At 42.4% G+C, this 22353-nt stretch overlaps 1 protein-coding gene across 2 annotated transcripts in view; it reads left to right on the top strand.

Annotated features, from left to right (window-relative positions):
* The window catches only part of ACAD11 (acyl-CoA dehydrogenase family member 11), a 289500-nt gene that overhangs the window by 177429 nt on the left and 89718 nt on the right, over positions 1–22353 (top strand). For both annotated transcript variants that reach the window (XM_029589309.1, XM_029589308.1), the window contains 3 exons: positions 4975–5041; positions 13471–13556; positions 17509–17580. In XM_029589309.1, coding sequence (XP_029445169.1) covers positions 4975–5041; positions 13471–13556; positions 17509–17580 — 225 coding nt within the window. The remainder of the gene's footprint in view (positions 1–4974; positions 5042–13470; positions 13557–17508; positions 17581–22353) is intronic.

The following is a 22353-nucleotide window of genomic DNA, read 5'->3' as shown; positions in this document are numbered from 1 at the left end:
TTTATCCAGATAGTGTGCGCTCCCCAGCTAAAGATTAGCCCCACCATCAGGGTGACTAGTCAAATAGGTATTGTAATAGGTCAGGCTCCCCTCCGGGATCTTGTTTGTTGCCAGTACCGTTTAACATTTGTATGTGCCCTTAGGTGATCTTATGCATTTATTAAGATAGATTTTTAAAATGTACGCCGCTTTGTCCAATTTTATATACTGTGTGAGCAGGAGGGGGGTATTCTCAAAGGTTCTCTGTGGTTTTTGACGTTGTTAAATATTGATTAGGGAAAAATGGTTTGATATTAAATGAAGGGAAGACATCTGTGTTATAATTAGGCCAGAAGTTGGATGAAACTTTTCAGGTAAATTTAGGTGATTTGTGCTTCCAACCAGTAGTTTTTGACAATTGGGTATGCAAGGGAATGTTTTATCGTGGTTCTCTTCCTATCTCGCTCTCAGCAGGTCCATATTAATTTGTTTATTTATTTATTTGGAAGTTTTTATGTACCGACAAACACTGAGCATCACATTGGTTTATATGAAACGAACTTGGCATGGTAGCGCTTTACAGGGAACTAGTCATATAAAAACATATATTAATAGATATTAACAGATATTAATGGCAAAGCCTACCGGGGGTACCCGCAGGGGTCTGTGGTATCTGCTGCACTCTTTAACATTTACTATGCACCCATTCTGTTCTCTCTTAGATTCTCTTGGAGTTCCGTTTTGGATATGTGCTGATGATGTGCAATTATTTTTTCCAGTCAAAGGAAATCTTTCAGCCACCTTTGCTTATGCCCAAAAGGTTCTTCAGCTATTAATCTTTGGATGTGCAAGAACCCATTAAAATTGAATCCTAGTAAAACAGAAGTTATTTGCTTCTCCAGATCAAAAACCTTTTTAACTGATCATCATCTCTCAAGATTTTCTATATTAGGGGATTCTATATCATTTAAAGAAACTCTCTGTAAAAGGCCCTGGGCTCTGGAGTAGAATCCCATTAGAAGTAAAAGGTGAACTTGATATTTTTAAGTTCAAGAATAAACTGACGGCCTTTCTTTTTAATCAGGTTTTCATTGACTGAACATTATGCATTTGTATTGAATGATGTAAAACTTTTATGTCTCAGTACGTTTTTTTATATGTTTTACACCTGGTGTATGTTTTATTGTTTATGCGTAACAGTATGTTAATTGGAATCCACATACAACATTGGAGATTTGCGGAATACAAGCAAAAATAAATGCCCCTTTTTTTTTTTTTGTCTGGATAGGTTTTGTGCACACAAAATGTATGTGGTCAGCGGGGAGAAATATTGAAACATCGAGATTTGGGCAGGTAACTCAAAAAGGTTACCCAAACAAAACCTTTCAGTATCGACCTCTAAATATTATTTTGTTTCCCTCTTTCCATAGTAGAAGTGGAGAATCGTAGTGTCTGATGCCAATTGGGAAGTTGGGAGGGAATAGAGAACCTTCTGAGGGGCTCCAGAGGGTCGCCACCTCCTGCTGCTCTTGTATTTAAAACAGCAGCATATCAGGGTGAGGTGGAATGAGATACTCGGTTCAGATTACTCACAGACAACTCAGAGCATACCACAAAAGCTATGTTGTAATCACATAGGGGCAGATTTTTAAAAAATACGCGGGCGCGTACTTTTGTTCGCGCACCAGGCGCAAACAAAAGTACGCTGGATTTTATAAGATATGCGCGTATCTTATAAAATCCGGGGTCGGCGCGCGCAATGGGGTGCACATTTGTGCAACCAGCGCGCGCCGAGCCCAGCGCGAGCTGCATGTTCCCTCCGAGGCCGCTCCGATTTCGGAGCGGCCTCAGACGGAACTTTTCTTCGCCCTCCCCCCACCTTCCCCTCCCTTCCCCTACCTAACCCACCCCCCCGGCCCTATCTAAACCCCCCCCTTACCTTTGTCGCAAAGTTACGCCTGCTGAAAGCAGGCGTAACTTTGCGCGCGTCGCCGGCAGCCCCGCTCCGTCCTCCGGTCCCGGGGTCTGGTCCGGAGGCCTCGACCACGCCCCCGGGCCGGCGCCATGCCCCTGGGCCCGCCCCCGAAACGGTGGGGAACGCCCCCGAAACACCGCATCGTTTCGGGAATGCCCCCGGACACGCCCCCTCCCGCCCCTTTTCGAAAGCCCCGGGACTTACGCGCGTCTCGGGGCTTTACGCGCGCCAGCGGCCTATGCAAAATAGGCGCGCCGGCGCACGCGGGCCTTTTAAAATCCGCCCCATACTGAATACTCCCAAATGTTTGCTCCCCAGTAAAGATTTAGATACCGAATATCAGTTTATTCCCATACGGGTAGATTTTTTAAAAATACGCGTGCGCTACCCAGCGAGCACACATGGACGCGCGATTTTATAACATGCGCACATCTTCCAGGTTCACTGAAATTTGTTTTAGTTCCTCTGAATCATCACCTTTGAATATCATTTTTGGTATTGGTATATCTCTTACATCTTCCTCAGTGAATGCCAAAGCAAAGCTATAGCTTTGTTGTCCCTATGTGCCCCTTTTATACCTTGGTCATCTAATGATCCAACTTACTTTGAATGTACCCTTAAAAAATGTTTATTATGAGTTTTTGCTTCCATGCCAAGCTTCTTTTCAAATTCTCTTTTCCTTCCTTATCAATTTTTTGAATCTAACTTGCCAGTACTCATGCTGTTTCCTGTTTTCTTCATTTAAATCCTTTTTCCATTTCCTGAAAGATGTTCTTTTAGCTATTATAGCCTCTCATATCTCACCTTTTAATCACACTGGTAGTCCTTTAGCCTTCCTTCTACCTTTTCTAATGCGTAGAATACCTCTGATCTGAGCTTCCAAGATGGTATTTTTTAAACTGTTTATTTAACAAGAAGAGCACTACAACAGCTTAAAGGTGACACTCAAACATAGATAAATGTTTCCACATTATACAGCATAATAGCAAACCTATCCATCACAGCTCTGAAACAGAGACAGCCGCTATATTACAAAAAAAAATTCCTACCCCAAACAAACTTAACCCTGGATTTATCAAAATTCTATAAAAATAGCGAAAATAGTGCTTGCAATTTAAAAAAAACAAAAAACAAAAAGGGGGCATGGTTAGTATAATTTTCCTGATCCTGCATCGCATAGGCAATTTCCACAATGCTTGATAAATTTATCGCACCTGTGCTATATTTCGCTTTTTATCGCACATACCATTCAGAGAGGGGGTAGAGAGAGAGAGAGACAGCCTCTGAATAGAAATCAATATTTCCCTCTCTATTTATACCACTGTAAAGGGGGGGGGGGTACTTTATCTTGGTGTGGGGTTTGAGGATGGGGTTGATGCACTGTCTCCCTAGCTTGATGGAACCTAGGTAGAAAGCGCATTGCATAAAATAACTCCTCTTGTATGTTTCATCGATTCAAACAACAGAAAATCTTCAGTGATGTCAATTTTGCTGTTCGTACCTCTGACTGTGTATGTAAAACCATCTCCCACAAACCTACCCCCATCCTCAAACCCCACACCGAATTAAAAGTACCCCCACATTACGCTATCACATTCCACATTAGGAACTGCTCATTACCATTAACTCCTCCCAGACTCCTCCCCCTTGCATAGCAAATGTGAAATTTGCAGACTAGCGTGTGTTGCGTTATTTAACGCAAGATTAAGGCCATCATGCGAAATGATAGATGACCCTGCAAGTGACTATAAAAATCAGTTATCCTTGAACAAACTCACATGCTGGCCCTTCAAACAGACCTGTTCCAGTACTCCCTAAAACTTGCCCCATATTTTTTCACACATCATTGAATTATTTTTCAAAGAAAAGGTTACTTTCTCAATAAGAGAGATATCATGTACCTGTTTGTGCCAAAGGCCATGGTGCCAATTCCCAGCCTTGCTTCCAACTGAGCTGGAGCGCAGTGAGGCAGGAGGTTAACAAAAAGAAAAAAAGTACAGGGAGCCTGCAGGCTCTTAGTTTTCCAGGTATTTTGCACTTGCCTTGAAGCGGGTGCAAAGTTATGTGTATGAAAGCTCCATTCACATAACTGCCCCTGCCCCTTGATAAAGTGTACATGCTGTGATCAGTGCACGTAGTTTAACCCATACTTGGGAGCAGGGGGAGAAATTCAAACTGTATTGTTGCAGCAGGAGTAAATACTTTGACCATGTAAAATCGTTTGATTCTTGCCCCCTAAATTGTTTAAAACATTTTAAATTATTTTTTTCCAACCTTCAACACCCACTGTTACGTGGAGATATAGATCATTCTTTTTGTGAAACTATAAGAATTATGTGTAAAGCATTTCAAAATATTATTCCTTTCTCTTGTCCTTATCGGCCTGGTACATATTTAGAGGTTATTTGAAATGTTTTACATTTTTGTCTTTATGTGCGGTTGTTAAATAACATAACCTCATCTGATTTTCTTTGTGCTTTGTATAACAAATTAATTTCTGTTAAGTCTGTTTGTTTTGTTTTTTGGTTAACTCTCACCATACGTCTTTAAATGCATGTATTTTGGTTTCAGGTGAAATCAGATTTTTCCAGAAGCGTTATATTATTGTTTCACTCTTATTCATATTTGAAAAATATCTGCTTTTCTTTTCTCTGTGGTTGTTATTGTCTTGCAGGCTAGCAACAAAGCCACAGTCGAAACTCATCTCTTATCCTTCATGGTATCTTTAAAAACTCCCTTGTCAAGGGTATTTTAAAAGTGGGATGTGCCTAGATTCTTGTCATATTTTCCAAGTCCAGGCACAGTCTCTACCCAGAACCTAGGAGGTATTGCATAAGCACAAAAAGAATGAATAAAATCGGCCACGACAAAATAAAGATTAAATAAATTTGCTGTTGTATATGTGTTATTGTGCATTTATAAAATGTCCTGCAACCAGAAACACCTTTCAGTATCGTAGCTGAGCTAATTGTGGTCATTCAGTGTTCTAACAATGTCTTTCCTCTTTTTTGTTGTTTTAGGAGCTGGCAATCCAGATTGTAAAGTAGCTATTGTGATGGGCAAAACTCGAAATTCCTCATTGTCTAAGTAAGAAATAGCTATAGTCTTTCATAGAGAAATACACCAGTAGTCTGTTGCTGGGAAATTTAAGACAATAACACGGTTCTGAAACAAAAATAGAAATCTGTTGCTTAATAGACTTTCTCTGATTTTTTTAAAAACAGCTTTTTATTGGCAAATCTGATTTCTTTCAGTTGTACATTCAAAAGCTTATATTTACAACTATGAGCAGCACCTTTACTTTGGCGCCCTCATATATTTAACAAAACAAATTGAAGCTGATATTTGAAAAAAGCTCAGCGCCTACATTTAGACACCTAAGAGGGTCATTTATCAAAATGCGTTATTGCAGGCATTAGGGCCCTAACGCCCATGCTAACACCATAACGCATGTGATAAATATCGCAACATGTGCCGCAAATGTAAATTTCTTGAATTTATTCAAAGGGTGGGATGTGGGATTAAGGAGGGGTTTGGGCGGGATCAATGAAAATGAGGAGCATTATTGTACTGTGTAACAGCGTAATGCAGGCTATTGCACGCTTTTATCGACAGAAATAACTGCACCTTTTTTCATGGCATTAAGCTGTGTGATATGCCCGAAGCAGAATTTGTGATATTTATCACAAATTCCGTTTTGGGCATTTTCAGGCAGGGAGAGGGGGGAGTGGCGGGAGAGAGAGTGAGTCTCTAGAGTGGCACACATAGTAGTCAACTCTTTATACCACTATAGGAGGGCCAGCAAGTAACTCAAGGTGACGTTTTGGTGGTGGTCTAGGGTTTTGGGGCCAGTTTTACATGCACGGTGAGACGTACGAACAGCATAGTACACATCAGTGAAGATTTGGCATGATTTGGAGTGAGGAAAGTCACACAAAGATGAAATTTCTGCAGTGTTCTCTCGCCCTAGCTTGATAGTACCCTGGCAGAGAGCCCATCAAGCTGGGTGACTTCTGCATATCGGTCCACTTTATTTTGGGGTAATTTTAAAAACCATTTCCACAGGTAAAATTCTGCTCTATCCATAAAGTGGACTTTTAGAAAATTGCCTGCCCAAGATTTTGTCACTGTGGGACCTGAACTATTAAGAGGTGGAATGAGACAAAGTAATGACCTGGCTTCAATTCTTGGGCCGAGCTTTTGCTCCCCAGGCAGGCTGTAAGGATACTGCAGAGCAGCACCTGGAAGGAGAGAGACTGTGCCATTGCACAATGGCAACCCCAAGTGACCAGAGTCTGCCTGCATTCTTATCTGGTTCTGAAGAGAGATATGATTTTCTAGTCCCTGAATGAGACCATTGCAATAGCTGGGCTGTCAGTGTAGGTGTGGGAGGGGGGAATACAGGGGAACCCTGGTATTGCAAATGAAGTTTCATGGAACCGAAGCCCAATAGAGGCTGGTTCAGATTGTTCAAAGGGACAGAAGAAAACTGCTGAGATGAAAAAATAAATAAGAAACTTGTTGAAGAGGCACACATTTTTTTTTATAAGGCTTTGTCTGCCCTTCTAGCTTTAGCCCCCTCTTGCCGCAACGCAGACTTTCTCCATATGCATTCCCAACAGATGGAAGGCCACCACACAGTGTTCCCTCTAAGCTGTGCGCGTGTGGACGCGTACACAGCCCGTGAAGGCCGCATACATGGTACAAAGTTCAGCGCACGGAATTTTTAATCCTGGAGTTTTTCCAAAAACTAGGCAAATTATTAGGCACAAAATCATTATACTTGCACAGCAATGATGGGAGACACCTAACGTGCGCTACATAATGTCTGTGCCACTCGGTGGATTAAGAGATCTCTGACTCATCTCAACACAGTCCATAGTATTGGTTTAAACACTTTTTAGCCAGACAAGTCAGGAGCGGGGATTGGGTGGATCGGGGAGCAGATCAGTTGGCTGGATAAATTAACTGGCTAACTGGATATTCAGAATTAGCTGGCTGACTTATCCACCCAACTGTGGTCGGGCCAAAGGGCTATCCTAAGGTTAGCCAGTTATACATAACCGGCTAACTTTAAGATAACTGGATACATTTAACAGTGTGGCTGCACCTCTGAATACACAGCATTAGTTAGACAGTTATGTATAACCGGCTAGCTAGCCAGACCTGTACTGCAGCTCAGTATGAACCTCTTAGCATCAATGCAACACTTTCAAAACAATCAATAAAATTTTGAATTGAACAAGCCATGAAACAGGAAGCCAGTGCAAAGAATGTAACACAGGTGATATATGACTACAGCATCGTGTGCCTGTTAAAACCCTTGCAGCTGCAGTTTGGACAGATTGTAGCACAGTAATAGCAGAGGCTGGTAGGCCTTCATATATATTCTTGCAGTAATCTAATCCATTTAAAACTAATGATTGGGGGGATCGACCAAATGTCATTAGGTTCTAAATGGAATGCACTGAACATGAGGGGCCTGATATTCAGCCAAGGAGCGGCTAGTTAAGTTTGCAGGGTATACCTATTCAGCTAAGTTAACTGGGATATTCAGTGGCATGGTCGCACCGCGGAATGTACATGGCTTTCTTAAAGTTAACTGGATAAGGACTGTATAGCTGGTTAACTGTAGGACAGCCCTATGGTGCGACCAGAGTTAGCAGCATAGGTTAAGCAGCTAACTCCAGCCCTCCCCGAAATACCTCCCGCCCGCCTGCACCCAGACCGCCGCTGAATTATGCAGCTAAATTCTAGCCAAATAACTCTTTATGCGGCTAACATTTAGCTTTATACAGCTTCAGATATGGCTGCTTTACCATTTAGATGGATAGTGGAGCGCCCCAGGGATCTGGTCTGGGACTGATGCTTTATAATATATTTATAAATGACCTGGAAATGGGAACAGCAAGTGAGGTGATCCAATTTGCTAATGATGCAAAATTATTCACCGTGGTCAAATCGTAAGAGGATTGTGAGAAATTGCAAGAGAACATTGCAAAACTGGGAGACTAGGCATGCAAATGACAAATGAAATTTAATGTGGACACGTGCAAAGTGATGCACTTAAGGAAGAATAACCCAAATTGTAGTTACACAATGCAAGGTTCCACATTTGGAGTCACCATTCAGGAAGAGGCTCTAGGCATCGTTGTTGATAATAAACTGAAATCTTCTGCTCAATGTGCAGCAACACAAAGGAAGAAAAATAGAATGCTAGAAATTATGAGGAAAGGAATGGAAAATAAAACAGAGAATATCATAATGCCCCTGTATCTCTCCATGGTGCGACTTCTTCTTAAGTATTAAGTGCAGTTCTGGTCACCACATCTCAAAAAAGATATAGCAGAATTAGAAAAGGTACAGAGAAGGATGACCAAAATGATAAAAGGGATGGAACGATTCTCCCATGAAGAAAGGCTGAAGAGGTTAGGACTCTTCAGCTTGGAAAAGAGACAGCTGAGGGGAGATATGATAGAGGTCTATAAAATGAGTGGAACAGAACATGTAAATGTTAAATCAGTTGTTTACTCTTTCAAAAAGTACAAAGACCAGGGGATAAACAAGTTATTGGGTAATATATTTAAAACTAATAAGAGAAAATATTTTTTACTCAACACATAATTAAGCTCTGGAATTCGTTGCCAAAGGATGTGGCCAAAGCTATTTGTGTATCTGCATTTTAAAAAGTTTTGGACAAGTTCCTGGAGGAAAAGTCCTTTAACAATTATTGAGGGAGAGTTGCAGGAATCCACTGCTTATTCTTGGGATAAGCAGCTTGGAATCTATCTACCCCTTGGAATCCTGCCAGGTACTTGTGACCTGGATTGGCCACTGTTGGAAACAGGATACTGGGCTTGATAGGCCCTTGGTGCGACTCAGTATGGCAAGCCTTATGTCCTAACTTTTCAGTTATCAGTCTAAATGGCTTTTGAATATTGACCTCAATATTGTTACGGAGACACAACACCAACTCTATCAAGAGGGCTACTACCCCATAAGTTCTAGCATAGATATTGTTTATTGTATCCACCACAGTTCTTTTGTCAGATCTGAAACCGCATGTTTATTAGCCAGGTTTGCCCCCCATTAATTACAAGGCTACTAATTGGGAAATACCTCCAGGACTATGATATCCTTTGTGATCCTCTTTGAATGCCATGCCTCTGCACACCAAGTGCCCCTGAAGCAAGCATCAAATCAGTTTCCTAGAGGCATTGGTGAGCAAGGGTTCTTCCTGCCACATGCCTCTGCCATTGAAAGATATAAGGAAAGTGTCTCAAATGCAAAGGTCTTCTTTTATGGGTCTGGAGTACCTAATGAACTGCTGCCTTTTGCATATACCCCTTGCAGCCATTGTGGCAAGGTACCACAGGGAAACCCTCCCCGTGGGTATTATCCTGCAAGCAAAAATTAGGTGACCCAGCAAGAATTGGACCTGCTGGAGGGTGGCCTCTCTGGAACATAAACTGCTTTAATGTCTCCTTGGTTTGTGCACCTTGTCAGCAGGAAGCTTAGCTATCCTGTTTGGTGCTTGCCGGGTACTTGTAGCCTGGATTGACCACTGTTGAAAACAGGATGCTGGGCTTGATGGACCCTTGGTCTAACCCAGTATGGCAATTTCTTATAGATAGAAATTCCTAGGGTAAAAGAGAAGAGTATAGTCGTAGAGAGATATTACCGCTCGTCTGGCCAGGATGAGGAAACAGACTATAGAATGTTAACAAAGATTAGACTGGTTAGTAAAATGGGCAACACAATTACTCGAGTATTGCTTGGATAAATGTCACATCAGGACATGCAAGAGAGATAAATTTCTTAGATACCATCAACGACTGCAGCAGTTGGTCTTGGAACCAACAACAGGGGAAACTACATTAGATCTAGTTCAAAGTGGAACACAGAACTGATGCAAGAGATAAAGGTGGTAGATCCACTTGGCATCAGTGATCATAATTAATTAAATTTGGCATAATCATTGGAGGGCGAACACTAAGGAAAACTACTGCAGTGGAATTTACTAAAAGGGAGACTATGATAAAATGGGAAAATTAGAGAAACTTAAAAGGAGCAATTCACAAGATTGGAAGCTTGAAGGAGGCATAGCCATTGTTTAAAATTACCATCTTTGAGGCCTAGACAATGTGTATTTCATTCATTAAAAAAGGTCAAAGGAAAACCAAATGATTACCGGCATGATTAAATAATGAGGTGAAAGAGGCAATTAAAATGAAAAGAGCAACTTTCAAAAAATGGAAAGCAGACCCTAATTAGGAAGATAGGAAAGAGCATAAGCACTGGCAAGTTAATCGTAAAAAATAATTAAGCAAGCTAAGAGAGAATTTGAAAAGAAGCTTGCCATAGAGGTAAAAACAAGTAGTAAAATCTTTTTCAAGTACATTTGAAGCAAAAGGTCTGTGAGGGGATCAGTTGGGCTGCTAATAACCAAGAGGTGAAAGGACACTCAGGGAGGACAAGGAAATTGCAGAAAAACTAAACAAATTACTTGCCTCTGTCTCTTCTAAGAAGGATGTTGGGGTCATATCCACACCAGGAAACATTTTTTGATGGTGATGACTCCAGGCGACTAAACAAAATCACTGTAAAACTGGAGGATGTAATAAATCAGATTGACAGATTGAAACAAGAAGTCACTAGGACTGGATGGTATTCATCCCAGAATTCTGAAGGAACTCAAACATGAAATTGCAGACCTGTTTCTGGTGATTTGCAACCTATAATTTTAAAATCCTCAGTACCTTAAGACTGGAGGGTGACCAATGTGATGTCTCTCTCTGTGCACCCCTCCTCATGCACTCTGCTCATTGGGAAATCACTCCTGTCTGTGCCCTTCTCTGCTACTGCGTCCCGGTTCCATGCTTTCCACCTGGCTGCACCAGATGCTTAGAGTGAACTTCTTGATCTGATGTGTCATATTCCCTGTCTTGCCTTTATTAGATCTGATATGGAGGCTCACCTTTTTTAGGCTGCCTTTGAGTCCAACTTATAGCCTCATTTAATTATTGACCATTGTTTAAGTAGGTGAAGTTCCCAGAGCCTATTTTACCTGAGTTTGCCTAACATAGTAATGTCTGCAGATAAAGAACAAACGGTCTATCCAGTCGGCCCATGGTAGCAACTGCCGTGAAAGGCAGATCACCCCATGAGTTCTGTCAAAGGTAGGAACTGCCACACTATTCAGGTTACCCCATGCATTCTGTCAAAAATAGTAATTGCTGCACCATGCAGATTACCCCCCTATTGATTGTGAGCTCAGCACTGCATACGTCAAGTAGCACTATAGAAGTGGAATGTAGTAAGTAGTAGACTAGGAGACTGGGCATCTAATTGGCAGATGCAATTTAATGTGAACAAGTGCAAAGTAATGCATGTAGGAAAAAATTATCTTAATTACAGGTACATGATGCTGGGTTCTATGTTAGGAGTCACCACTCTGAAAAAGAACCACCTTCTGGACAATACCTTGAAATCTTCACCTCAGTGTGCGGCAGCAGTTAAAAAGGCAAATAGAATGTTAGGAATTATTTAAAAAGGAATACAGAACAAAACTAAGAATATCATAATGCATTTGTATAGATCCATGGCGCAACCGCATCTTGTGTATTGTGTGCAGCTCTGGTTGCTCCATCTCAAAAGAGACATAGCAGACATACAAAAGATATAGAGAAAGGCAACAAAAATAATAAAGGGGATGGAAGGAGCTTCCTTGTGGAGAAAAGGATTAGGGCTGACTGAGAGAGGATATGACTGAGATTTATAAAACCATGAGCAGGATCAAATAAGTAAATAGAGAGTAGTTATTTACCCTTTCAAAATCTAGGACTAGGGGACACTCAATGAAATTAGCAACTAGCAGATTTAAAACAAATCATAGGAGGTATTTTTTCAGTCAGTACAAAATCAAGCTGTGGAATTTGTTGCCGGAGGATGTGGTCAAGACAGTTAGCATAACAGGGTTTAAAAGAGGATTGGACAAGTTCCTGAAGGAAAAATCCATAAACAGTTATTAGCCAGGTAGATTTGGGAAAGCCAGCACTTATCCCTGGGAATGAGATACAAGAAACAGATCGACTATTGGGGATCTCCGGAGTACTTGTGACCCGGACTGCCACTGTCAGAGACAGGATGCTGAGCTCAATGGTCTGATTCAGCATGGCACTTCTTATCTTATGAGAATTATTCAAGAGGGCCTCAAATTCATGACCATTTGGACCCACAAAGAGGAAGTTATCCAAATAATGCACCTCATTTGAGATGCCCATGTGCTGCTCTGCCACCCAGTGGATAAAAGTGCTAAATTTCTTGAAATATGAAAAGGATATGACGCAATCCATATGCAATAGCCAATGGGAAATGGAGATGATGAGCGATACACAATTGGTATAAACCACAATAACAAATGGTATAGCGCTAAGGAGTTCGCGGAAACTTGTACTAGATTACTCAAAAGATGAATCGTAAAAAGGAGTTAGATTCAGCATTTCCATCTTTATGAGTGGTTACCCTTAATATCGGCAGGAACAGGAGCCAGGGCTATTAGGCAGCGTGAGACATGACTGAAGCCCATGGCAATCCATAGGCATATACTTGTCAAAGTAGTATTCCTTTTCTAATGCAAAACCCAACAGTCAAAAACAGGGTGCATCAGCAATAGCTTGAAAACGGATTCAGTGTTGGCCTTAGCCAGTATTGTATCCGCACTGTAGGAGAGTGGCTACAGTGATAGATTTGATATTAATAGATAACTTGCTAACCCAGTTCAGTAGTTTAAGGTTGCAGAAGCTTAACACATTTTTTGAGATAGTTAACAAGTTTATTATAGTAGCTTAAGTATACAAGGAATTGTATAATAGATATAGTTTTGTTTTAAGATTCTAATTTTACAGAGCAAAGAACTGTCACAACATTAAACAAATATTCCTGCATAACTCTGAGTCAATCTGCACTTCTCAATACACAATGCCACCTAATTATCCCAGCTAAAGTTAATTAAACCAGTTTAACTCACCCTCTGCCATCGTGGTTGCTCTCTGAAGAGTTTGAGTCCTATCTCCACCAGAGGGCAGCTCACAAGTGCACCCTCTATGCTGGCAAACAGGTTACATCACAGTCTCAGGGAAGCAGAACCCAGAGGGCTTACCTTGTAATATCTGCAGAAACAGGAGTCAGGGCTATTAGGCAGCGTAAGACATGACTGTCTGAAGCCCCAGGCAAAGTATGATCTAATTTTTCCATGGAACTTTTAACATATATTTGTAGATGGAGTTTTCGATAATTTAGATAAATATATTTTAGTAAATCTCAGGGTTATTTTAAATTAATTATAGGCTTTGTGCCATGTTCCTTTATCTTTCAATTTGTAATACTAAATGTATATTTGGGTTCATACACATTTTAAAGTTTGTGTTACTTACTTGGTTGAATGCATATAGCCATCTACAGATAAAATTCAGCTTTTGATATTCATCATAGTGTGTTACATTTCTTTTCACCAGATACAAACAGCACAGCATGATCCTTGTGCCTTTTGAGACACCAGGAGTGAAAATTATAAGACCACTGAAAGTTTTTGGATATGATGGTAAGAATAAGGTGCCAAGATAATTCTACTGCACAGTATTTGCGTCTTTTATTAGCTGAAATGTTAAAAATCATGTTATTAAATCATACTAAACCATCCTCTGAAACGTGGTGCTAAATACAATGGGGTAGATCCATATATACCAGCTGTAGATTGCATGACAGCATATTTCAAATTCTTCCTCATGTGACATCCAGACAGGACACTCGCTCTGTTAGTCTCATTATTATCCGTAGACATCAGTATCAGCTTCCTTTTAAATATAAGAATTATCCAATTCTCCTCAGAATGATGTATCCTTGAAGGATACTAACAGAACAGGGAAGTTAGGGAATCCCAGTAGAGAGATTGCAGTAACTGCTAAAGTGGACCAGGTGCCTTTAAGTAAAGAGTAGACAGAGCAGAGAGATTCCAAATTACCCCTGTCAGCTAATAAGCAGATTGTTAATACAAACAAAAACCATACTTTGAAATGACTGTATACAAATGCTAGCAGTCTAAAAAAAATAAGATTGGAGAGTTAGGTTGTATAGCACTGAATGAAGAAATAGATATAATTGGCGTCTCAGAAACCTGGCAGGAGGAAGATAACCAAAGGGACACTGTGATACCAGGGTACAAATTATATTGAAATGATAGGATGGATAAAATTGGGGGAGGGGTGGCACTATATGTTAAAGAGATCATTGAGTTCTGCATGAAAAGAAATACAATGTAGAATCTTTATGGATAAAAATTCCAGGTGAAAAGGGGAATAAAATAGCAGTGGGGATGTAATGCCATCCACCTGACCCAAATGAACAAACCAGCAATGAAATGCTAAAAGAAATTAGGGAAGCTAACAAAATCAGCAGCACAGTAATAATGGATTATTTCATTTACCCCAGTATTGACTATGTGAATGTCACATCAGCACATGCTGGAGAGGTAAAGTTCCTAGATGAAATAAATGACTGCTTCATGGAGCAGCTGGTACAAGAACCAACAATAGGGGAAATTATTTTAGACCTGGTCTTTAGTAGAACACAGGATTTGGTGCGAGAGGTAACATTGTTGGAACCACTTGGCAATAATGGTCACAACATGAGCAAATCTGATTTAATAACTGGAGGGAAGACACTAAAGAAACCAACTGTGACAACACTTAATTTTCAAAAGGGTGACTGTGATAAAATGAGGAAAATGGTTAGGAAAAAACTGAAAAGATCAGCTGCAAATAAGAGTTTACATCCGGCATGGACCTTATTTAAAAATACTATCTTGGAAGCCCAGATCAGATGTATTCCATGCATTAGAAAAGGCAGAAGTAAGGCTAAACGACTATCAGCAAGGTTAAAAGGTGAAGTGAGAGAGGCTATAATAGTTAAAAGAACATCTTGAAGAAACAGAATAAACGGTACATTGCTGATAAAGGGAAAGAGAGAATTTGAAAAGAAGTTTGCCATGGAAGTAAAAATTCATAATAAAACAGTTTTCAGGTATATTCAAAGTAAAACCCTGAGAGGGAGTTAGTTGGGTCATTGGCTGATCGGGGGTAAAAGGGGCACGTAGTGATGAGAGACTAAATTAATTTTTTGCTTTGGTCTTCACCGAGAAAGATGTAAGAGTAAGACCTATGCCAGAAATTATATTCAAAGGTAATGATTCAGAGGAAATAAAACAAATCTCAGTGTACCCGGAAGAAGTAATAGGGCAAATTGACAAACTAAAGTGTGGTAAATCACCTGGAGCAGATGGTATACATCCCAGAGTGCTGAAAGAACTGAAAAATTTGAGGATCTGTTATTGGTAATTTGTAAATTATCATTAAAATCACCCATGGTACCTGGAGGGTTGCCAATGTAAGGCCAATTTTTAAAAAGGAATCCAGGGTTGATCCAGGAAATTACAGACTTGTGTCTAAACCAGACAAAATGGTAGAAACTATTAAAAAAAACCCAAAATTACTGAACATTAGATAAGTATAGTTTAATGGAATGAAGCCAACATGGATTTAGCAAGGGAAGTCTTGCCTCACCAATCTCTTACTTTTTTTTTTTGAAGGCATAAATAAACATGTAAAAAGTGAGCCAGTTGATATAGAGTATCTGGATTTCCAGAAAGCATTTGACAAAATCCCTCATGAGAGATGTTTTTGTATAAAAAGTCATGGAATAGAGGGCAGCGTCCTATTGTGAACTGAGAACTTTTAAAAGAAAATAGAAAGTAGGGCTAAATGGTAAATTTTCCCAAAGGAGAAAAGTGAATAGTGGAGTGCCCCAGGGATCTGTTCTGGGACCACTGCTTTTTAAAATATTTATAAATGGCCTGGAAATGGGAAGCAAGAGTGAGGTGATCAAATTTGCCCATAACACAAAATTATTCAAAATTGTTAAATCACAAGAAGAATGTGAGAAATTGCAGGAGGGCCATGCACAACTGGAACACCGGGCATGCGAATGGAAAATGAAATTTAATGTGGACAAGTGAAAATGACACACTTAGGGAAGAGTTACCCAAATTATAGCTACCCAATACAGGGTTCCACATTAAGAGTTACCATTCAGGAAAAGAATCGAGACATCATCGTTGATATGTTGAAATCTTCTGCTCAGTGTGCAGCAGTAGCCAAGAAAGCAAATAGCAATTATTAGGAAAGAAAAGGAATGGAGAATAAAACAGAGAATATTATAATGCCTCTGTATAACTTCATGGTGCAACCTCAATTTAAGTATTGTGTGCAGTTCTGGTCACCACATCTCAAAAGAAATATGGTAGAATTTGAAAAGGTACAGAGAAGGGCAATTAAATAATAAAGGGAATGGATCGATTCCCCTGTAAGAAAAGGCTAAAGAGGTTAGGAGTCTTCAACTTGGAGAAGATACGGCTGAGGAGAAATATGATAAAGGTCTATAAAATAATGAGTGGTGTGGAACGAGTAAACATGAATCGGTTGTTTATGCTTTCAAAAAGTACAAAGACCAGGGGACACACAATGAAGTTATTAAGTTGTGCGTTTAAAACTAATAAGAGAAAATATTTTTTTACTCAATGTATAATTAAGCTCTGGAATTCATTGCAAGAGGATTTGGTGAAAGCTATTAATGTAGCTACGTTTAAAAAAGGTTGCCCAAGTTTCCTGGAGGAGAAGTCCATAAACTGTTATTAAGGTGGAGTTGTAGAAATCCACTGCTTATCCCTGGGATAAGCAATTTGGAATTTATCTACCCCTTGGGGGTCCTGTCAGGTAGTTGTGACCTGGATTGACCATTGTTGAAAACAGGGTACTAGACTTGATGGATCTTTGGTCTGACCCAGTATGGCAACTTACCTAAGTAATGTGGTAGATCAGAAATTTCCCTAACTAAACCCATTTTTTTTATCACGGACGCTAACATGCCATATTTCTGCTTTATAGCATTTTGATGAATGTAGGCCTTAGCCGGATAAGTGATGACATTCAACCTTATAAGGTTAATTTAGACGGATAAGTTAGACCGGCTAACTGTTAGATAGCCAAGTATATTTAGCAGCACAGCCACGTCACTGAATATCTCAGCCAGCTTAGCCAGATAAATTTATCCAGTTAACTTGCTCAGCCAGATAGCTGCTAAATATGGATCCCAATAAGATTGTCCCTCTCCCAAATATTCATATTTCAAAGACTTTTGCATCTAGCACTTGTTTTGAACTATGTCTCTTAGAACTGACAGAGCTCAGACAGAATAGATTCTGTCATGGTTATACAAGTGAACATATCACATGTTTTTGACCAAAGTCTTATTAGACAATTATAGCCACCACAGGAAACTTCCATATTTTAATGATTGACACTTGGCTCTAACAACTGCAAAGTGAAAGGTATTTATAAAATAAGATTCCACTGTAGAAAATTTTCCAATGATATAAACAAACTCATTTTGTATAGACATGCGGTTTTTTCTCAGATTCCAGTATATTAATTACTTTCTAGATGCTCCCCATGGTGGACATTTTGAAGTGCATTTTGAACAAGTCCAAGTACCTGCCTCTAATATGATACTAGGTAAGCTTGTTCTGTTTATTCACTGACTTAAAAAAAATCACTGGGAAACTATTGTATTAATCTAAAACCAAGGTTTATGTGTATCTAATTCAGAAGACCCTGTAACTTTGAGGTCATCTTCTACTTCCCTCTGTTACGGCTATGGCTGCTGTGCAACCGCCTCACCACCAAGGGTCCTTCAAGAGCAGGCTTTCCTGACTGGGCTGGTCCATCTTCCTTGTTCTCTCTATGTTCTGGACTTCCCCTTATAACCCTGCCTGGCAGTTCCCTCGGCGCTTCGGCATCAAGCTCGCCTGGGCTCCCTGCTCTAGCCTTCCTTGCTTTGCTGTGCGTGTGGTCTTTGGACCCTGCTTTGCCTTGCCTTGCGCTGGGTGTGGCCTTCGGGCCTTCTACCCTGCTTTTCCTTGCCTTGCACTGTGTGTGGTCTTCGGGCCTTCTACCCTGCTTTGCCTTGCCTTGCGCTGTGTATGGCCTTCGGGCCTTCTACCCTGCTTTGCCTTGCCTTGCCTTGCGCTGTGTGTGGTCTTCAGGCCTTCTACCCTGTTTTGCCTTGTCTTGCGCTGTGTGTGGTCTTCGGGCTCCCAGCCCTGCCGTATGTGTGTGGCCTTCGGGCCCTCTGCCCTGCCGTGTGAGTGAGGCCTTCGGGCCCTCAGCCCTGCCGTGTGAGTGAGGCCTTCGGGTCCGCTGTCCTACTGTGTGCGTCTGTGGCCTACGGGCCCTCTGCTCTGCCATGCGTGTGTGTGGCATTCGGGCTCTTTGCCTTACTACTAGGTACCCTGACCCAGCCTGGACTCTGACACTGTTGCCTGCCGCCTGCCCTGACCCAGCTTGGACTCTGACACTGTTGCCTGCCGCCTGCCCTGACCCAGCCTGGAATTTGACACTGTTTCCAGCCATCCCTGTCTCTCTCCACCTGGAGCCACCCTTCTGGGTGGTGTTCATGACACCGGACCAGAGCTCAGCATAACACCCTCTCTCCTTCTGTACACATATCAAAAACACTGCTAAAATGAATTTGTCTCTATAATGTCACCAAAATCCAACCTTTCCTTTCGGAATACACTACCAGAAACCTTATCTACTCTCTCATCATTTCCTGCTTAGACTATTGCATCCTGCCCCTCACAGTTGCATGATTTCTCCTTTGCCAAAGTCACCACACACCTATAAGCCCTCTTCTCATTACATTGTCTCCCTATTTCTACATACAGTTCAAGCTCTTCCTACCCACAAGAGCCTTCACTCTGCACCTCTTTACTACCTCTCCTCTCTTACATTCCCTACATCCTTCCTCATGAGCTCCATTCAGTGGGCAAGTCACTCCTTTTCTTAGCTTTTCTCTTCTGCTGCCCGCTGGGCTTTCCACCTTGCTGTATTCTATGGGCCAGATTTTCAAAGGGTTACGGGCGCAAGCCCTGGGACGCGCGTATGTCCCGTGGCTTTGTGAAAGGGGCGGGGCGGGGGTGGGACAGAGGCCTCCGGTACAGCAGCTGTGCCAGGGGATCGCGGGCCAGCCGTCAACCAGTGTGTACAACCTACGCCTGCCCAGAGGCAGGCGCAAATTATTAAACAAAGGTGAAGGGGGGGATTTAGATAGGGCTGGGGGGTGGGTTAGGTAGGGGAAGGGAGGGGAAGGTGGGGGGGGGGGGGGGGAGAAGGAAAGTTCCCTCGGAGGCCGCTTCAATTTCGGAGCAACCTCAGAGGGAACAAGAAAAGCCATCGGGGCTCCCCAAGGGCTCGGTGCACGGATTTTATAACATGTGCACGGCTGGGCGCATGTTATAAAATCGGGCGTACATTTGTGCGTGCCGGGTTGATCGCACAAATGTATGCCTGCACATACATCTTAAAATCCGGCCCTATGCTTGGAGTAGAGTTCCTGAGTTGGTGTGTTATGCTCCCTCTCTTTTTTTTATTCTAATCCAGTCAAAAAAACATCTTTCTGAGGCCACTTTTAAATCTTAGCCACTGATTATCCTGCTCACAGCCTTCTTGATTTAAAAAATGTTCTTAATAAATGACATTCTCAACATCTTTTTGTCCTGTATATTTGTCTTGATTGGATTTCAAGTTATATGTAGCAGAGACTGTGTCTTATGTGTTTTTATACAGCGCTGCATATGCTGAGTAACGCTCGATAAGCAGTAGTAATAAGACTCAGTCTTGCATTGTTGACTTTAGGGAAAACTGAGGGGATTTGAAGAAGAAAGATTGAAAAAGTTACAGCACATGTCATTTCCCTTCCCCCACCTTAAGAAAAAGTGTGCCAAAACTTGGAGGACGGATAGCCACGTAATACACATTCACTAATCTTTGGCCCATGGCTCCAATTTCCAAGGTGGGAGACCTGGCGAAGGCAGCAGGCGTGGAAGAGAGCAGCAAAGGAGTGTTCCAAAAGATCTGATAGACTTGGGTTGCCTAGTGATCATACAATAGCCTATGCTGGGCTTTAGTTCTGCCTTTTACACAATTCGGTTGTCAATCTTATTTAATGACTAGTGGCATAGCATAGAGATTGGAGCAGAAAGCTTGATCAAGTGACAATGATCAAGTCATTTAACCTCCCTATGATGAAACATTTATATCCTCTGTTCGGCCATTGGATTATGGGCTATGCATGTAATGGAGAAGTTTTTAGTAAGGAGAGTTTCTGATAGATGTGTATCTAGTGTTGAGTGGTGTTGAGTGATGTGGGATTGCCTTCCCCTAAAGGGGATGAGTTTTTGGAGAAATATATTTAAGATACTTCCGTAAGCACCAGGAGGAGTTTGCTGGGGTCTAGAGTTGAGTTGAAGTGAAAGTTGCTCTGAGGCTGAGGATTTCAGTCTTGCGGGAGTTGGCCTTGAAGACTTCAAGGTTTAAGAGCTCTCAGAGTTGGATCTGGCTGGGGAAGTAGCAGGAGTTTTCCTAGGATTTGCTGAGGGCCATTCGCAGTTCGAAGATTGAGTTTGGATGGAAGAGCCTTCAGTTTGTTTCATCTTAGGTCTGGAAGAAGCAAAGGTGGGAGCCTAGAAGGTTGAAACTCTTTTAGGATGGGAAATTCAAGCATCCTGAGAGAACAAGTGAGTAACTATTGTGAGTTTCTGTTAAATAGAAAAAAAGTGGGATTACTCTTTCTGTGCAGTCAGGACTATTTACTATATTTTCTCTGTCTTTATTGGACTTGGATTTTTTTTAACTTTACTGTAAATTCCTTCTTTCTGTTTTGGAGCACAGCTTGAGTGTGATCTGAGTTTTTTTGGTATGTGTTACTACCCTTGGGCCCCAGAGCCAATTGTTCCCTGTACGTACCCGGATTAGTCCAGACAGTGGGTTATGTCCCCCGTCCAGCAGCTGGAGTCAGACAAAAACGTCCGAGAGTGCTATCATATAAGCCAGCAAACCCACTATCCCTCTTCAGTATCTTTCTGACTCCAGCAGATATGAGCAGTGTTTCTTATCTTTTCCTTCTCCTTTGCAGTGTTGTACAGGGATCAGGTTTCTTTAGTTCATTAAAAAAAAAAAAAAAAAAATCTGGTTTTCCATTTTACACTTGCAGACAGACCTGTTTCTTTCTCACGCTGTCTGCTGTCTTTGGTCTCTGCCTCTCTCGTGTAGCTGGCCGGGGTAAGTTGTTTCATTTCTTTCCTGTCAGGATTCGTTTTCGCCGGTCCAGCCACTGGGGGTGCATGTTGGAGGTTCCAACCTCTCTCCCCCCCTCCCCCCCCCGCCGCGTCCCGACCCGCATCCCCGAGACGCACATTCCCCGGGGCTGCTGCCCACTGAGAAGTCATATTCCTCGGCGGGCCCGGTGAAGATCCTAGGGTCGGTGGGGTTTTTGGAGCGGAAGTGTTCCCTGCTCATCGTGGCACTGCCTGCTTCTTCCCCCATGGTCCCCTCCTCCCCTCAGGCATGCCTAGAGCGTCAACATATGCAGCGTGCGGGCAGCCTGGGTCCAGGCTGTCCCGAGAGGGGATCTGCACGAGTTGCCTCCCTGATGGGGAGGTTCAGCTTCGCGCGTTCAGGCGCGTCCCTTCAGGCAGTGTCAGGCCCCGATCCCGCTGAGCGCGGGAACGGCGGCCATTTTAGATCAGGAGCCGATGGACCCATTTACCTCTGAGGAGGAAACAGAGGCTACTTTGCTACTTTCTGTCTTTTACCGCCGATCATTGCCCCGGTGCTACCTCTGGATCCGGTTTTACCTTTGGGGGATTCTTCAATCAGCCCCCCCCCCCCCCCCCACCGGTCCACCTTCATTTTCCACAGATTTTGTGTTACTTATGCACAATGCCTACTTAGCCAGGATGTCTCAATCGCTGGATCCCACCCCTGGACCCCCCCTCTCCCAAAGTGGCACGGACAACGGACCCTCCTCCTGGAGGAACCCCCCAGGGAGTAGACGCTCCGGGGGGGGGCTGCGGGCGTCCCTCAGGGGCCAGCCAGGCTGCGTCTGGTGCTTCCCCCTGCGGAGGGGGCAGATCTGGTTCCAGACCCTGCCCTGGATGATCCACATCTTGCTGCCCAGATGGAAGGAGATGACCCTAGGGTGTTGCGCATTTTCCAGACGGACGAGCTGGAAACCTTGATTCCGAATATCCTGCAAGAACTGGACATTGAGGCTCCTCTGGACCCACCTGGCCCCGCTCCCCTGGGGAAGAAGGGGGACCCCGTGTTGGCGGGGCTTCGCCCGCCATCGAGGGCTTTTCCTACTCATCCCACATTCCTCCAGTTGTTACCTAGGGAATGGGATTCACCCGAAGCCTCCCTCAAGGTCAGCAGAGCTATGGAGAAGCT

This window comes from Rhinatrema bivittatum, chromosome 2 (assembly GCF_901001135.1).
Source record: "Rhinatrema bivittatum chromosome 2, aRhiBiv1.1, whole genome shotgun sequence".
Taxonomy (NCBI): domain Eukaryota; kingdom Metazoa; phylum Chordata; class Amphibia; order Gymnophiona; family Rhinatrematidae; genus Rhinatrema; species Rhinatrema bivittatum.
The sequence above is the reverse complement of the archived record's forward strand: the minus strand, read 5'-3'. Positions and strand labels throughout refer to the sequence as shown.